This window comes from Hippoglossus stenolepis, chromosome 1 (genome assembly GCF_022539355.2).
Source record: "Hippoglossus stenolepis isolate QCI-W04-F060 chromosome 1, HSTE1.2, whole genome shotgun sequence".
In the NCBI taxonomy this organism is placed as follows: domain Eukaryota; kingdom Metazoa; phylum Chordata; class Actinopteri; order Pleuronectiformes; family Pleuronectidae; genus Hippoglossus; species Hippoglossus stenolepis.
The window spans coordinates 11557205-11576012 of NC_061483.1; the positions used below are offsets into that span (position 1 = coordinate 11557205).

General features: G+C 41.4%; 2 protein-coding genes across 3 annotated transcripts in view; one reads left to right on the forward strand and one right to left on the reverse strand.

The window, feature by feature from the left end:
• Positions 1-130: 130 nt before the first annotated feature.
• spg7 (SPG7 matrix AAA peptidase subunit, paraplegin) lies at positions 131-8328 on the reverse strand. The gene is made up of 17 exons (XM_035152947.2): positions 7933-8328; positions 7280-7382; positions 7100-7189; positions 6747-6988; positions 6504-6643; positions 5955-6057; positions 5716-5841; positions 5354-5516; positions 5067-5240; positions 4860-4984; positions 3876-3978; positions 3635-3745; positions 3364-3479; positions 2602-2758; positions 2149-2312; positions 1821-1898; positions 131-1290 (listed from the first exon to the last, which is right to left on the reverse strand). The coding sequence occupies exons 1-17, from the start codon at positions 8134-8136 to the stop codon at positions 1084-1086; spliced, it is 2406 nt and encodes an 801-aa protein (XP_035008838.1). The 5' UTR covers positions 8137-8328; the 3' UTR covers positions 131-1083.
• A 1885-nt stretch (positions 8329-10213) lies between these two features.
• Positions 10214-18808, forward strand: part of ankrd11 (ankyrin repeat domain 11) — a 93853-nt gene continuing 85258 nt past the window's right edge. Inside the window, exon 1 of one of the 2 annotated variants that reach the window (XM_035153530.2) lies at positions 10214-10759. The gene's annotated coding sequence lies outside the window, so the exon portion shown is untranslated. The remainder of the gene's footprint in view (positions 10760-18808) is intronic. The other variant, XM_035153521.2, reaches the window with a different exon arrangement.

An 18808-nucleotide genomic window follows, 5' to 3' on the forward strand; every position in this document is an offset into this window, starting at 1 on the left:
GGTTTCTTCAGAATAAATGTAATTATTTTATTTAGTGTCTACTTCATATAATGATCACTATGAAACCAGCTGCAGGGTTACTCATACTACATACATGTTACCAATGAAATTAAATGCTACACGAACAACACAGTATTTAAGTATTTATTTATTTAAATATTTAACAACACAACCCTTTGGATTTTCATATTCACAAACCAGCACAGAGCCTCTCAGACAGATACTGTATTATGGTTTTCCATCTGTTAATTCAATCTATCTGCTGCCTAATCACCAACATGAGTCTTTTGAATTTCAACCTTTAAGGCCTATTTCAAAATGTACAACGTAGAAAAGTTTCCTCTGTTGATGGAGAGCAGTTTAATTTGTCCATTTTCTACCACACGTCTGTTTCAGCCTGGTCAAAGAAAACACTCCACAGCAATTTACTCATGTGAATACAAACACAGTGATGCAGACCTGAATGTGTTTGTGTAGAACCAAAAAATCCAGATATTTTTGTTGCATTTGGCAACTCAAAATCTCCCTTAGACATCTTTTTCTTCAGTGTGCAACTTGAATCCGAACCTGTGTGTGCCACAGTGCGTCTACATCAAATGATCCCACATCTGTTTCAGGTATTAACACAGAGTTATGCAATCCGAAGACAAAACATTTAATTGTTGATTACACACAAAGTAAAATGCTGATTAGAAGCTTTTTCCTTCTGCGCTTTATGCGAGTCAGAGGCATCCTGTTTAAATAGACTTGTCTTTATTGCTTCCAGGGTATAATTAACTGCGGCACACGACTAAGAAAAGTAATGGACTTCCTCCCAAAATAATCATTCTGCACTGGCTGCACATTAAAGCCTACGTCAGATGTTCTAAATGGCTCCGTACACTGGAAAATAAGTGCAAATGTTCTTTTGGACAAACGTCTGCATGGAGTTCTGAGAAGCTAGGATTTCACCTTCAGTCATATAAAGCTTCAAAGTGAGGGAACAGTGCCAGGTTTCAATAAGCTCACCCAGCCCCTGATGAACCGCTGCCCCCCCAACAAACGCAGTAGTTTGAAAATACTTTTGCTACATTCACTTCAAGATCAGACTAGCTGTGGATCCATGTCGTCTTCCCTGCGTTTGTGAGGAGGTGGTTGAGGTTCGCCCTCTCCTGTGTCTTGTTTGTCCCTCTCAGCTTCCACCCAGCTCTGAGGGGTGATCATCTTCTTGGGTCCGTGAGGGGACGGGCCGAGCAAAGCTTCGATGTCATCGTAGTTCACCACCTCGCGCTCTAACAGGGCATTGGCCAACTGCAGAGACAGAAACAGACTTAGGCCCCGTTCAGATCAGGTATTAACATCCTTCCTGAGTGGTCCAATCACAAGTGGACAAAGCTTAGTTCTTCTGTGATCAGATCTCACTTCACCGCTTTATATGCAAATAATAATGTACGTCGTTTGCGTTTGTGAAAACCAAATGATGTTTTTACCCAGCTTACAAATGTGTCCGATATTACTGTGAGTGTGTGTGTGTCTGCACGAGTGAACATAGAGAGAGAAAGAGAGGGAGCAGAGTCTGGAGGGGCTGGATGTATAAATCAACAGTACGAAGAGCTTCTATGAAGACAGATCTGAAAAAGTATCAATTGGATGTGGTGATCAGTGTTGGGTACGTTAACACATGTACTTAGTGTTGAGCACTAGTGATCAGATCACTTTGGATAAAAGTCAATAGCAGGTCTGAACTGGGTCTTACTGCAACTTCTCATTTTAACAACAGAGAAAAAACAGGGTTAGGGTTAAGACAAAAAAAAGGAATAATCAAAGAAGTAAAGTCTGACCAGTGTCAGTTTGTCTCTGTTGTCCTGTATCAGCTTCTCCGTTTGTCTGTAAGCGCGGGCTATCAACAGCTTGGCCTCCTGAAAGAACATGTTCAAATTTAATAACATTCATTGTGAACTAGATCAGTTAAACAGGGGGATGATAAAGTAACTAGACCTACTTCAGAAACACGGTTAACATTTCGGCCTCATGAAACTTAAATAGCTAAAGTTAAAAATAATATCTAAGTTTCAAGGATTTTAAGGTGATAACCAAAAATTGATTATGTCGACTTTCACAGTGTGCTAATTTAAGAACAGAGAACTAATCCAATTTTAGAAAACTCACGAGGTCCATCTGTTGCTGCAGGCCCTGGCTGAAAGGACGACGTCCAATGGCACCTTGCGACTCCGTCTCTGGGAACGAGACCTGTCCGACGCTGTCACACATGCCGTACTGCTTCACCATAGAGTAGGCCACACGTGTCACCTTACGCAAATCATCCTGAGCTCCTGGGGACACAGCGGAAGATTCAGTGGGTGTCGGGGTAAACCACACAGAATAGGAGAGTATTGGCTGTGTAGTCGGATGTTTTTAAACAATTTCTCTTTTTTAATTCTTGATGCAGGAATAAAAATCAGATTTCATGTTAGGATTAATAAAAATGATTTGGTTATTTTAAAACTTAGGAATTTGAAGAGTGGAAAGCTATGAAGAAGTGACTTGGAAACAATCAGCAGGATAAGTGAGGAGCGTTTGTCAGAAGGTGATATGCACGTGAACAGGCTGTGGGAGTTGTACCTGTTGTAACTTTGTTAAAGGTGATAGCTTCTGCCGCTCTTCCTCCCAGAGCCATACACATCCGCTCAAACAGCTGCTCCTTGGTGAACAGGTACTGGTCACGGGGCAAGATCTGAGCAAATCCCAGAGCTGCATTGGTCCGTGGAGCAATGGACACCTGGAAAACACATCATGTGATCCATCAGTAACAGCAGACGTTACAGTCTTCAAGGCCTTTATCTGAGTCTATGCATATTGTGCTAACATGTTATCAGCCATGAGAGGGTGGCTGTTATTGTTTTCCCCTTATGAGCCAGTGTGTTTTATAGGTGCGTCTTTGTTAACAGATTTTGTCATCGCAATCACAACTGCCACAACTTCCTGCACTGACTCTGTCCACAGCAGAAATCTTAAAGATCCTTTCATTCATAATTCTGGCTCCATAATTTGTACTCATTCATAGATGAGGCTGGGTTTGTAGGTCGCTCCATCTGGCAGCCAATACCATATTAATGGAGCGTTCCATATTTAACACCTAGTCTGATGTCCTGGTCAATCGGGCTTTGACTCATAGACGTGTGGAAGAGAACCTGGATCCTTTATTCTACTTTAACATAATATACAATTGCTGAAGCTTTATAAATTGCCCCCAAAAAATTATTTGTACTCAAAGTCCTCTCAAAACATTAACACAACTTTTTATGTTAAAGGATGTATTTACACAGGTCCTGCATTTAAAGTAAAAGCCTACCCCACATCAAGCAGCAGACACGAGTGTGTTACCTTCATGACTGCCTCTGTGTGCTCAAGTAACCATCCCACTAGCGCATGTCCTGACTCATGGAAGGCCACCACTCTCTGCTCCTCTTTACACAGGATCTTACTCTTCTTTACGCTTCCTGAGGACACACACACACACACACACACACACACACACACACACGCACACGCACACGCACACACACACGCACACACACACACACACACACGTCAGATTTCAGAGTAGCAACTGAGACATATGAAATGTGTTGGTGTGCTGCTAGTAATATGGTACCTGCTATTACTCTCTCCACTGCGTACTCAAAGTTGAAGGTATGGATGGACTTGTGTCCCTCTCTGGCAGCATGCAGAGCGGCTTCGTTGCAAATGTTAGCAATGTCTGCACCTGCAGAGAAACAGTGGAACAGAGAGTTTTCATATTTGTTGGAGAGTTTTGACATCGGGGGTGCCATTATTTTGTTATGGCCACAGATGTTCGTCGATTTACATGAGGACAGAAAAGTAAACATGCGTACCACTGAAGCCTGGAGTTAGCTCAGCCAGACGCAGAGAGTAGAAGTTCGCTGGCTGTGTCAGCTTCAGGATCTTCAGATGCTGCTCGTAGATCTCCTTCCTCTCCTGAGAGACAACAATAGAAATGAATCAAAGTAGATCTAGGTGTGTATGCGTCAGTTGTCCCAGTATTATATGTTGATACATTGTTCTTGAGAATGTACAATGGAACAGCTTATCGAATACTAATGTGTAGGAAAGGAGTAGTTACAAGGAATGGAAGGTTAGTTAGTTCCCTGCAACAGATACAGTGGTTTGTCAACAGTAAATAAACTCACAAGGTTTTGCTTTACAATAGTACGAAAAACACACGTTGGGTAGAGATGTTCCACTAGATACCAGCATCAAAATGCCTCTGATATTACAGAAAATGCCAGGACAAGCATCGACGAGTACACAAATGTATGTACCATCTTTTAAGTATGTAAGTATTCACCCAGATAAAACTTCTCTCTTCGCAGAAATCACTTCTTCTCCAAAACAGCAGTTACACTGTACTGCCACAGGTAAATACTGTTTTTAGAGACATGAAGAAGACGTGATTTCCAGTATTGTAGCGTGAGACAGAGCTAGTAAAAATTTCAGAAATTTCACACTGGAAAGTCCCAAAAGTAAAATGGAGATGAGTACTGTATCCAGGACTTCAGTTTCAAACGGTGGTACTACTTAAAAGGTCTTTTTTTCTAATTTCAAGAAACTGGGGCTACACTACAAGTTTTTATAGGAAGTAACTGTTGTGTATTCCCAGCTTAATTTATCAATGATAGCAATCATAACTTCCATACAGGGTTAGTAGCATACAGCTGTTAAAATATAATAATATTAATAATATATGTTTTTATGCAACCACATCAACTCATTATTGAAAAGACTCAAAAAGATACAAGTAAGTGCAGAACAGTAACTACACTTTTTAAATTGAGACCAAAGTGAGTGTAGAAGTCTACCTGCAGTGTCGGCATGTCTATGAAGATATGTCTGTCCAGTCTGCCTGGTCTCATGAGAGCATTGTCCAAGATATCTGCTCTGTTGGTGGAAGCGAGGACGATGACATGGTCTGTCGTTCCCATTCCTGTAGGAGAAGAGGAGTTCAGCGTTTCATTGTTCTGCCTCTGATGAAAACAAGCTGCTCTGAAGTCCCAGGTTTTACTCACCATCCATCTCGACCAGCAGCTGGTTGAGGGTCTGCTCCTCCTCAGTGTTGGAGAAACCGGACATGTTGGTCGAGCGCTTCTTTCCTACAGCGTCGATCTCGTCGATGTAGACTATGCAGGGCGCTCGGGCACGAGCCTCCTTGAACAGACTCCTGACCCTCGCAGCACCCAGGCCTACACACAAAAACACAAAATTAGTCAGATCACAACTGTAACATATCCACATCTAATGTGTCATGAGAAATTGACATTCTGATAAGGCTTCCATGAACCGCCGTTATAATTACCTCCAATAACCTCCACAAACTCAGAGCCAGCCATAGCCAGAAAGGGCACCTGGGCCTCAGTGGCTACAGCCTTAGCCAGCAGCGTCTTCCCACAGCCTGGAGGACCAAGCAGCAACGCACCCTTGGGAACCTTGGCTCCCAGCTGGAGGTATCGTTCTGGATTCTGACAACAGATAAAATCACTGTGGTGAGCAATGCACTGCTAACTTAAGTGTTCAAAGTTTGCATTGACATCCTGTAGCCAAGGGACTTAAACATGAATCTAAATCCCTCCATCTTTAGATTACTTAATTGGAATTGAATATTCAGGGGCTAATATATCATACAAGAGTGACATATATTATTTGAGTCTGGTTTCTTACCTTGAGGTAGTCAACGAATTCCTTTACTTCTATTTTAGCCTCGTGCAGCCCTGCTACATCTTTGAAACTCACACCTTTACCCGACTTGCCATCCACAATGGTGAACTTGGCCATCTTCAGCTGATTCTGTCAAGTGTGTTGTAATATGCAATTAATACGCATGATAAAGCAGTGGAACACAACAACAACCCTAAATGTTAATGTACACAAGTAGATTTGCTTATGCAGTGTCAACTCACAAAAGCACTGAAGCCACCTTCTCTGCCACCCATGCCCGCGAGTCGAAAGATGTACCAGAGAATAGCCACGCCAATAGCTGCCATCCCCAGAGCATAGACTGCACTGTGGAGAGAAGAGAGGAAAAGGCATCGTATCAGAGCTTTGTTCTCTTTACATCAGTGTAGGAGAAAATCTAAATCAGGGTTCAAGATATTCAAAATACAACTGGAGTTGCCAACATCACAAGTCACAAACATAGCCACATTAAAAACAAAAAAAGAAACTGTTCATGGATTATGGTAACAATACATAATGATAGTGACTGGCTCTTTATGAAATTACCAATGAGTAGAAGAGGAAGAAGAAGAAGAAGAAGAAGAAGAAGAAGAAGAAGAAGAAGAAGAAGAAGAAGAAGAAGAAGAAGAAGAATCCAACGTAATTACAAGTTAATTGATGAGCTTTTTGTGATTGACATTTCCTTTGACACTATTTGGAGATAGCATTCCTTCAAACAGCAGGAAACACAATATTCGATTTTAAGTTTACGGTGAGAAAGGTCATCTTCTTACTTTCCAAAGAATCCAGTACGTTTGTACGACACCGGTATCCTGTCTTTAGCTTCAATACTCAGCTCTTCTTCAGCAGCTCGCAGCTTCTCCTCAAATTTGTCTATGTTGGCGACCTGCATTCTGTACATGAGTGCCAACCTCTGCAGAGCGAGAAAAATGGAAGGATATGAGAGGTTAGCGTGCCATGGTGCTGTGAAAGCTCTGGTGCTAATTACATGTTTGCATTAATCCTGCACAACATACAGGCCTCCCAAAGATTACTGCGCCAGGGTGAAGGTAGATTTCTACGATGTCACTCTCCGGAACAACTTGCACACGGGACACCTCCCCCTTGGCCAACATCTCATTGACAAAGTCGTTCCAGGAGATGTTACCACCGCTGGTGTTAATAGAGTTCAGCAGGCTCATGATGAGCGCGATGATGAAGAGCGTTCTCAGGCGCTCCCTGTACATCTGGTCCTCTTGCTCACGCCGTTTCTTCTCCTCTGATAGGCGAGGAGGAAGAAAACAAAGAATATCAGAGAAAAACATTAAGATCACAGCCGGATGTTGTAAAGTTATTGAACGGCCATCTGCCAAAGCAATTCGTCACTTACCTTCATTTTCCTCTGGAGTTTTTCCCTTCGGTCCATCACTTTTCTTTTTCTCTTGTTTGGATTGAGACGTACTGAAGAAGTTTGTTGACCCTGAGATCAGATTGTTTTTAATCATGAGTCAGTCACATAAAAAAATACATAATCATATTCAAACTAAGGTTAACAGAATTGATTGTTTACCTAATAGATTTATCAAACCAACAGGGTTCCTCAGTAGGTTGCTCCTAATTAAATCTTTGCTAATTCCCAACAGGCCAGGACTCAATGGTCTGTGGAGAAGACTCTGAAAAGGGAATAATGACATTAGGGTCATTCAGCGACAAATCATCACACTTTAGGGTCGAACCATCACAGATTTGATCTGACATGCTGATTTGATCACGAGAAACCGATGGGACTGAAGATATGAGATATGAACTTTTTTGGGGGGACTGTTACTCTGACTGTCTTCTTTAATATACAGTAGGTCACATGGTTCTCATATTGTTTTAAAGCTCTATTCCAGCTCGATATTTATCCAAAACATAGAAGTTATAAACCAACCACAGTGTGCACAACATCTTTAAATTAAATGATGCATTATACTGCCTCACCATGCATAAGCAATATATAAACATATTGAACTTAAGTTATATTGCTATCGGTGAGGATTATATTGTGATGATTATTGATATCAATCCTACTGAATGTGTGTGTTAATAAAGTTGTGTGCTATGGTAACAACTGACTCTCTTCTATCAGTTTACTACACTTGACCCACAGTCTGTGACAGTTAATAACAAACCACATGTTAGCTCGGCCCGTTTGGAGGATCCATGATGTGCTGGTCTCACCTGGATGACTTTCTGAGGCTGACTCGTCACTGTCCGCTCTGACTGGGAAAGCAGCATCTTTCTGAGCAGCACATTTTTTACACTATCGCTGAAGATCGTCCTGTTAGCTAAAGCATGAGCGCTTCGCCTCGACAGTAACCACAGTAAACGTGAGCTGTGTTTCCTGCACAGACCAAGACGGTGCTGTAACAACAGAGCGGCCATGACGCCGGTGCTCACTGACTTTGTCAACTGAACAAGTGTTACGACATAGTTATTAATGTCGTATTAAGCTCAAAGTCAAGCTCTGTTTACCTCTAGCTTGGTGCAGCGCTAGCTAGCTTGATTGCTATGTTATTCAACTGTGCAGCAGAGCCAAGATGTCAGCGGGAGAGGGAGGAACCTGGCTGCAGACAAGATGGCGGACCTCCAACCTCTGTGAGCGCATGCGCAATAAATACGCACTCGACAGGAAATTATGCAATCCCAGCAGCGGAAGTGGATCTTCTTACTTTATTTTAACAGATTAATCAAACTATACAAATTTTATTCATTAGAAATGTTTTTTTACAAGTTACCTGAGAGTCGATACTTTGCATTATGTTAATTTATACATTTAAAGTTGATTCAACAAGTCTTTGAAAGATCTCCAATTATTATATCTAGGATTGAAATCAAATTTAGATACAAACAACATCTTTTGAACACTGTATAAACAATGTTAATATAGGCGATAGTTAGATATACATGTATTAAAGCAAATCTTCCACAAATGTTGTTTCCTAAAAACAACTGATGTTTTTGTTGCAAATTTGAATGAGAATAATATCGAATATTGATACAAAAATATCTGAAATGCTAACTTGAATAACCAAATATATGAACATTAATTCCAAATCGACCAGTTGTGTGTCTTTTCTTGTTTAGTATTTAGTTTTTCCTTTTTTGTGCATGTGTGTGTATTATATTATATACTATACTGTACTATATGTCCTCTTGAGTGCCATGAATAACTGCATGTTTTGCCAACTTTACGAAAAAGTGCATTAGGGATATAAATAACAATGGCTTGGTTTACAAATGTGTCTTTATCCGTGTGATATTAGGCCAGGTTAAACCAAACTGTTTGTCTCGTACTAAATTTCATGGTACCAAGAATTTAAAAAAACATAAAACATTTAATTCAGCTAACTTTCTGCATTTGAATGTAGAATCTGGACCCTAGAATAAAATGATATTATTTTTTGTTAGTATAAATAGGTTTGTTGACATAATGGTTGAACAGCGAACCAGCAGAGGGCACTGTTGGTTAATTCATGATCCAGAGCTGTGGATCGACTCGGTCCAGTTGATACGTGTAAATATTTTGTTTACAGTTGCACGAGTCTACTGGTAAAAACCCAAAACACGTTTTAAACTGGATCATCGTGGAGCTACGTGTCACTAACAGTGTGTCGCTTATTATTACCGATAATCACCAGAGCAGATCGTTTTATTAATCACTTTTAACTCCAAACATTAGAGGAGCACAAATCATTGAACTTTACGAGCAGCATCTTTACAAACTAATTTCCAAACAACTGCAGCGTGTTAGTGCTCGTGCCCCCATCGTTGCTGGAAATAACGAAGGAAATAACGTCGTGTTTAGCGACGTGTACGGGTCAGTTTGAGTGACATGTAAAGTCAGCGAATGAGCGTCCAGGATTTTCCTTTGAGCCAATGGGATCCTTCCTTTCATCCCCTCCGCGTTTCAGCTCGACTTTGGGTGCGTTCGTTGTTCTTACCGACACGCTCCGATCTCTCGCGAACTCGGTGTGCCCCTGATATATGTGACCTTTATTTGAGGTCTGATTCTCTGCATTGAATATAAGATATAGAGAGTAATTAAGCCCCAAATATATGGTGTACATTGGCATTTGTGATTATACATTTATGAGAAGTTAGATGACTATTAATAGCTGGTACTACATACATTCGTAAAATGTCTTAATTAGCAACTTTATGTGTATTTATAATTATTAGGTGAACTTTTGGAGGATACATCAAAGTTCAATTGACCTTCGAAAAATCTATATGTATCAACAACAACACAAAAAAAAACAGATTACACTTTGTCAATACGCTTCACGGTCTGTATAGGTGTTGAAAACGAGCGCACCCGACGCTCGTACTCCATTTCCTTTTCTCGGTCTCCAACTATATAATGGAGTGTGGTCCATTGCGCTTGAAACTGTGCGCGTCTGTCAGCCACTTTGGGGCTTCGCTCGCGTTTGTTGTAAACGGGGAACAAGACGCTGCGCGGATCCAAAATGGCGTCAGTTTCATAGAGCGCGGAAACGGTATCCACCCACAGCAGCGGAGCCAATCAGAGCGCTCGTTTTTATCTCGGAGCATTTCCGCCCCGCACGTCCACACAGCGAAGTCAAAGGCCGTTCGAAACCCGCTCGAATGTGTTGGCGGAGAGGATTAAACCGAAACAAAATATTGTCTTTTGCTGGTTTACGACCACCACAGCAAGCCCGGCGTCGTGCAAATGGACTGTTAAAGGTTCCAAGTTGTTGGTGGAGACGAAATAACTGCGCAGCAAACGAGTTTTCGTGGATATTTTAGTGTTTCCCCCCCCCCACCGCTGGAAGCCTGTTCGCACTGTTTTAACAAGCTAGCGCTACTAGCCTCGGCACCGCGGAGCTGCGATGGTCGTCGCGGGTTTTAGCGGATGTGTCCGGGCCACTCTTTACTGAACCGACGACAACAAATGGGACCGTCCAGCATCGGCCGAAACCATCGCGGCATAGACTAACCTTTGAGAGACATTTCTCTCTTTTTTTTTGTGGGAATTGAACCCGAGGTAAGTCACATTTTACTTTGCCCTGCACAGCTAAAACGTTAACAACAACAAACTGAGTATTTCCAGCCCCGTGGGTGACTCTGGTTGTTGTTTGTTGCAACAAAGGTCAACTCTATATCTTCATTTCACTAACGATTTATAAGCATTTGCGTCATCATAGAATAATTAGTTTTCATTGGTTTTTGCCACGCTGCTCTGTTTATGTAATACATCCTCCCAGCTGCTTGTTGAATCAGTGATAATCTGACCAGAAATGTAGGTTATTACGTGTATTACACCACCTGACACTGTTTTGGAAAACGCAGTTTAGCTGTCATTAGTGTGATGGGTCTTGCACGAACAGCAAGTTGGTGCTTTCAAACTAAATTCAAATGTTTTGGGTGAGAATCCAGTGCTGCATGCCTCCATATCATGCATGCACGTATACGTACGTGCAAGCCACCAGAATAACAAATCAGCCTTGTGCGTGTGTATTGGGAGTCTTGTGTTTGAAGCGATGATACATTTACTTATTACTATGTACAATAAGTTTAATAGTAATGTTTGGATGTGTGCATACTGTCGTGATCAGCATTTTCAATATCACACGCTCCAATTATCATTGCATTTCTCAAGGAAGTAAACTGACAACCTCCAAATGTTGACCTGGTTTTGATTGTCACATTGGCAATGGTTACTTTGCAGGTGACCCGAGTCAACACGACTCCACCTGCTTATCCAGTTATGTGTGCATGGCGTCATAAATTGCTGTCACCATGTCTTGCCCATTTGCTGGTGTGTTCCTGCCCTAAAGCAGAATTGATGTGTCACAAGCCTGTGTGCAAGGATGGCAATGCACTAGATTGTCAGAACTACACAGCACCAAATATATACGTGCTTTGTAGTACTATTTAAAGAACGGTGCTTTATAATGCCCACAGGCTATCTGGAGTTGTCAGGAAGTGTCAGTAAATAGTAGACTAACAGTGGGCTGTATGAAGGGATAAGTGTCACTGTGATTACCTAAGTTGGTTAAGTGGAGTGCCTGTGTTTTCTGTGGTAAATAACATGTAAAGGAGGCACAGCATGGTTGGATTTGAGAGACTAGTTGCAGAAGGAAAGAGTGTGGATAAGAACCTCTCTACTTTGGTGCAGTACCAATGCTGAGGAAAACACTGCAGTGCCGCTGGTGGTGTTTTCCACCAAGATACTGAGTGTTTTAGTTTGTTGGGGCGTTCATGTTGACTACACTGCAGAGGCAGTGATGCATATCTCTGTCTCCCTTGAGCTTGCGTAGGTCCTATTTTTCTGTGCTATATTAAAACACTAATGTTCAAATGGTGTCAAATGCTCTTCTCAGTTACATGAAGATTATGATGATTGGGATGTAAATATAATCAAGGCTTCATTGCATAATTCTTTACAGACGTTATCTCTCGTGCGTTATTATTCATCACTGATGACAACCCCAATACTGATTTAAAACCTCATTGTAATTTATCTTTCTGGCCCTTTTGGGCAGTGTCTTTTCAACATTTTATATTCTTTGACATTCTGTTAAATTTCACAGGTCTGCAACATAGTGGTCTCTTGTGTACCTTTTATTGATCTGTTTCCTTATGAAACTATTTACTAGTGTTAAAGTGTAATTTATGATTGTAGGCAGTATTGAGGATCCCTGAATTAGAAATAATAAATAATCTGCACGTTTACAGTAAGCACTAGGCATTTATTTTATTCCGGGCTCTTTTTGAGACTTTTTAGAGTTCAATGCCAAGTACTTATCTTGTCTCATGCACGGATAATTGCCATGTTGATTGACGCTCCTGAACTGTATGTCTCACCTGGTTCCTGTCAGTAAAGGTACGATTTTGGCCCTGCTATAAGTGGTACCATATACATAAGGCATATCCTCTGTCTACAGCAGGAAATGGAGATTTGTTGGCATCAGAAAGGCCATGAGCTGTGGTTGTAGCTCCAGGATACACATTTTGTGTCGCATAAAAACAGGTAGCAAGTTTCTGCTCCTCGACTGTTGTTGCCTATTTGATTATGAGACATCCTGATCCTACCATGTATTTTTATTACCTTGAGTAGAAGGTTGAGTTTAAGACAAACACAACTGAGTGAATTCATCATGGCAAAAATACAATTAGTTTGAAAAGAACCAGATACTTTGCATTGCTGTATTTGGACGACTCAACAGTTGTACAGGATGAAACAGAGGATTCTTGTCACCAAATATTTCCCACAATTAATATTGTTATTCGTAATCTGAACCAACACGGAATTGACCAGTAGCTTCAGAGCAATGAGTGTGGCGGTCAGAGAGGATCATCTGTTTTACCTTTACAAAAGTGCGTTTTAAGTTTTGCGTGTTGTCCCAGCTCGGGAGCAGATGCCTCATCTCTGGAGTCGGGAGGAAATCAGGTGTCTTAGTCAGGTGGACTGTTAATGCCTTATGGAGGTTTAGAGTTGCTGGCCAGCTTATGCCCGATTCACCTGTACGTATTGTATATAGGAACCCTGTTGTTCTTGCTTCTCTTTCCGTTTACTTTCCTGAGGTTGTTGGTTTGTGAAGATCCGCAGTAAAACCCGGAACAGATTGTTTTTGTTGTATCTGTTTTTTGTTGTTTGAACTGGATTGAACTGAACTGTGTTGGGCCTTTGGGGGAGACTGAAACAGACTTTGTGTGTGTGTGTGTATATATATATATATATATATATATATATACGGATTGAACTCTGGACGTTGAGACTGGGAGACACACCTCTACATCGCTCCTATTCATTGGTTATTTTTGTTTACGTAGTTTCACGTGGAGTCAAGTACAACATGTTCTTTAGTGTTCTTCTCTTTGCTGTTCCAAATGTTGGATTTTCCTTACGAACCCACTACACACACACTAAAAAAAAAAAGAGTTATGAACTGAACTGTCTTAAAAACCGAGGTCCGAACTGATGCGTATATAGTATAGTCAGTGTATATATATTTGACTACGATCACTCGAGGAGATGGTTTTGTCTATTTCTGCAATCATTATTCAGTCAACAGAGAGTTAATGTTAGTTTTGATAATTAGTCATTAAAGTAATTTTATAAACAAAATGCCAAACTCTGAAATGCTGATTTCTGGTGTGCGTGAGATTACACATGAATATTGTTGCTTTTTCAATCAATTGAATAGTTGTTGATGGAAAAAGGTAATATAAGTGGTCGCTGAAACGCTGTTTGTCTTGTAAGATTTCCCTATTGTGAGCAGAATCTGTGCCATTACACTAAACTTTGTAGTTTTGTTTATGTATCAGTTGTCTTTCCAGGAAAGAATGGGCGTTACTTTTCCTGCTCCCATGCTCTCTTTATAAGATCTATTATATAATGATAAAATGCGTAGGTGGCTGACACTGTACATGATTCATTTTTGCAATTTCTTCCTTGAATATTGCTGAGAAACCCTCTTTAGGATCAAATGGAAGAATACAATAGCTCGTGCTGGTTGTGAGAAGGGGGAGAAGCATTTTGCTGCAACTTCAGCACTCACTCACTCTGCCTGCCCTCTGTGTATGCAAGCTCTCCCCTCCCCCTCTTGTGCTGAGAGTGTGGTCCTTTTAGGTAAACAAGCATGGCTACTCCTGTTTCTTGCCTCTCTGTCTCTGCCTTGTTTTCTCTCTCTGTCGTGGTTTCTCTCTCACTCCCCTCTCTTCCTCTCTGTTCAAGTTGTCTAAATCTTTAATTGCTGCTGTTCTACCAGCACAATCTCAGCAGATACTCAAATGGCATCTGAAGCCCTTTGAAATTCAGACTAGTCCTTTGCCCCCTCCTCTATCCTCGAAGCAAAATGGAACAAAATGGCGGGCCCCAGTCCTGCTGTTTCCCTCTGGGACTGTAGAGCCTTATTTTGGGGTTTAGGAGGTCCTGGTGGTTGACGGCATCTTTAACTCATGTGAGGTTGTGGTTACATGCTTGCCTTCCACTGCACCACTCTCGATAATATTTTCTCTTTCCTGAGTCGCTTGAACATCAAACGGACGGGTTCTCTATTTTGGCATGCTGCTGCTTTTCCAGAAATGTGCATTTACAGACTTGGCTTTTGATCTTTCTGATTTAAGCTTGAAGAAGGAATATTTTATGCCCTAAATTTTAGGGGTACATTCCCAATATGCCTTGTCAGAATCTCAGGCACCCAGCAAGTCTCAAAACCTGTATAATACATGAGTTGGCTCCTGGGGGGATTGATACGACTTGTTGTTCTTTCAGAAATAAAAAAAATCTTTTAAATGATTTCTGGAAGGGAACTAATCTTGTGTATTTGAAGGTTATTATGTACATGCTATTGTAAACAGGAAGCAGATTGTCAATTTGTAGGTTGAATTGTTAATAAAAGTTAGCGTTAGCATTGCTTTGCATTCAGTGCTGGAAGTAGAGTCATAAGCTGCTTTCAGGACTGGACTCGGCAGATCCACCATATTTTCTCCGGAGGAGGTGCATTTGTGAACGCAAATGTCCGAGTGAGACGCTCCACAGGTACTACAGACTTTATCCACCTGACCTCCTAGTATAATGTCCATAGAAACCCAGGGGAATCTGATGTGTGAACACAGCAAGGGATCCCCCACTGGATTTACGTGCAAGTGGGGGAAGATGTCTAGGAGAGTTTGTGGAGATAAGAGCTGATGACGGTGTCGGGGTGCTGTAAACATGATCACGTGATCTACGCAGCAGAGTTAATACGTCAATTCCTGCCTCTGTCTGCTGCACCATACTGCTCCACCTCTTGCCTGAATAATGCAGAGTATTTAAAGCTGTTGTGAACGCGTCTGCGCAGAGAACCTCCAGCTTCGTTGTGCAAGTGTGAAAGGTAGACTCTGGGTAAACTCCGTAATCCGTTTTCCGGGTTTTTACCCAGAGGTCATATCTGAAATGGCTTTACAGCAACTCCAGAGTGGCTTGGACACCAGGTTTAAACTAAGCACAAGTGATGTGTTTAAAAAATGAAAGGTATAAGTGTTGACATAGGGGCAGATATGCATCAGGGGTGGTACAAATCTTAAGACAACACTAGGTGCTTAGTTTGGATGTGCCGGAAGTAGCATGGGATGATGCATTTTCCATACATGGCAGAAATGGATACTACTGGAAATGTCCTGAGGTCAGTTGGCCAGGTCTGGGAGCTGATGGCAGAGACAGTCTGTGTGATGTGTCCCTCTGGGCTGAGCTGTTATGGTCTGCTCAGCCTGTAGTTGACACACAGCGAACAAGACAGGCTTGCTTGCCTGGTATCACTTACCTACTCTGTCTCTACTCCTGAATCTTAAGTCCCCTTTTTAACCATTTGCCATGACTAAGGTATCAGGCTCAAGGGTTGTTTTTTTTAACCTCCTAACAAGCTGTGTTATAAAACAAATTGTTGTTCATGCATTGCAGTGATAAATCCACGACTGAAATAAATTAAGATCTAGCTCACGCAGTATACACAGAACATTTAGTGAATAAAGCTTTATTTTGAAGTAACCATAGCAGTTCTTGCTGACAGGATCCTAGATTGGTTTAGTTGCATATTATGTAGGCAAGAAGCCAGTCAAAATCTATATTGGTTCATTTTAACTATTTTGCTGAGATTAGTAGGCAAAGGGCTGCAGGTCCCAAATGCAGATTGGAGAATGACATCAAATTGATGGTAGACGTGATATATGAAGCAGTTTGGTCTTTTGTGTTCCCCATCACTACAGAGATGGAACAGGATTTTGTGTTGTGTCCGTAACCAACCTTTGTCACCCTGAGATAAATAAAATATGTCTAGGATTATTGCCACTTTTAGAGATTGCTTCATGCTGTCTACTTTTGTGCTCAGAGGCAAATGGCTATATCAGTTTTCTTTAAGCCGTCTTGTACCCAGACGACCGCTTCATGTTGGACATAAGCTATAAGCTGAGACAGGGGGTAAGGGTGTTGTGACAAAGTGTCGGGTGGGGGAGGGTAGAGGTGGTGTGGCCTGGCTGAATCTCAATCACCAAGGCCCTTCAGCAGGGCTGGCCTTTTGATGGGCCAGCTGCAGCCATTCATCCAGCCATTTACATTGAAATGCAACAACAGGAAGGGGGGAGGGGAAGACTGTGGGGAGATGGGCCTCTGCGCTTGTGCAAGTGGGATGTGAATGAAAAGCAAAGGCATACCTAAATACCAAAGAGAGGAGGTCCGTCAGTCGGGGCCCACGCCCCTGCTAGCCAATACGTACTTTGTTTTTCACCCAGCATGCTGTGGGGCAGTATACTTTACACAAAGGATCTAAGCACCCTTTTGACCACTACATGCATTTTCACCACTCAGCTCTTTTCTATCTTTACAGCCAGGCTAGTGGCTATAAAGAGATCGTGATTCATCCCACTGTCCGTTTTAACAGGACTCTAATGTTACACCTGTTGACCGTAATGCTTTTCTTACTTTTCTTTAATATTTTGTGGGTAATTGCCTTCAGACAGATGATTTACAGATGTTAGTTCTTCATCAAGACTTATTTATGAAGCTTGTAAGGGCTGTGGAATTTAAAGTTCTTGTTCCTGGCTTGCTGTTATGGAGGCCATGCTGTGCTATTGGCCGGGAGAAGAAGCTTGTTCTCATTACGAGCTTTAGACACACAAATGAGGCCAGTGTGTCATTTTTCTGAGTTCATCCAGCTTTCCAGGATAACTTGGATGTCTTCAGAGGTGTGCATGTGACAATGTTCAAGAGGCGTTTTGGGGAAAGTGTTAAAGCCAAATTCCTACTGGTAGTAGCATTGCATCACTAACCACATCCTTATTTATTTCAGGTAAACTACTACATAGGTAGCCCAGCTAGAGGGCTGCAGCAAAAAAAACTGACAGAACTTAAATCTGGCTGAACCTTTGCAGCTACACAATTCATCGTCAGCCAGCAAAAATACTTTTTGGGTTGGTCAGATAAGTTCAAGTTTACTTTCTTGGTAGAATTCTTGGTAGAACAAATGATAAAGATCTGCTGTAAAAGATTAGTGCTAGGAACTTTGAGAATTTACAGAAATGCCAAATAACAAACTTAATCCTATTTTTTTTTTTTTTTTTTTGCTAATAATCTCAACATCGGGGCCAGCTCCACAAATGCCATTTTCAGACATGACCTGCGAGCAAAAACCGGAGAATTAGTTTGCCTTCAAACATGCACAAAACAACGGGAGGTTCTCTGCACAGACGCATTCACAACAGCATAAAATCCTCCGCATAATTCCAGCCAAAGGTAGAGCAGCCGGGTGCAGCGGGCCGAGGCAGGAAGCGACATATTAACTCTGCTTCGGAGATCACGTGATTTTCTTTACAAAACACAGACACTGACGTCAGTGTTGCACCCCTGAATAGGAATTGCATAACTTGAGTCAGAAACACAGCGACTGTTCAGCTTTCAAGTCAGTGTTTTTAATGACTGTTATAAAAACAATAAACAGCGTTACACCAAGGTGATGTCTTGTTGGAGGACATCTTGTATTCATCAAAACCTTTGTTTTGACGTTGGCTGAAGTGATGCTTGGTTCAAGTACTCATTCTAATATAGTGCCACTTATAATATCATGCCTTACATAACTTTTAGATTGCAGGCATGGTACCTGTCAACCAGGGCTGATGAATATTTCTGGGCCACTGCACCAAGGCCTGCAATCAGATCACTATTTCATGCTCACAAACTCTTCTGATTTTTATGATGTTATAAAGGAAGTTGAGTGCCATTGTTTGTGTTTCGTTATTAAACTGGAAAAAGAAAATCTAAATATTTACCCCTTCAACTAAATTTGTATATGTCGGCACCTTTGGCTGAGATCACAGCTTTGAGTTGACATTGTATTTTACTTTTATCATGTCTTTGAAAAGTTGAACATAATGCAGCAGCTTTTTCTCAGAGATACATTTGCATTACATCACACAATGCAGGTTTTTGACATTTATTCTCTGTAGAAACATATTTTGTGGATATAAGGTCTCTCTGAGATATTAAAGATGTCTCTTTGACTTATTTCAAATTGTTATTATTGCTGTTGAACCAATGCTGTAAATGCCTGATGGT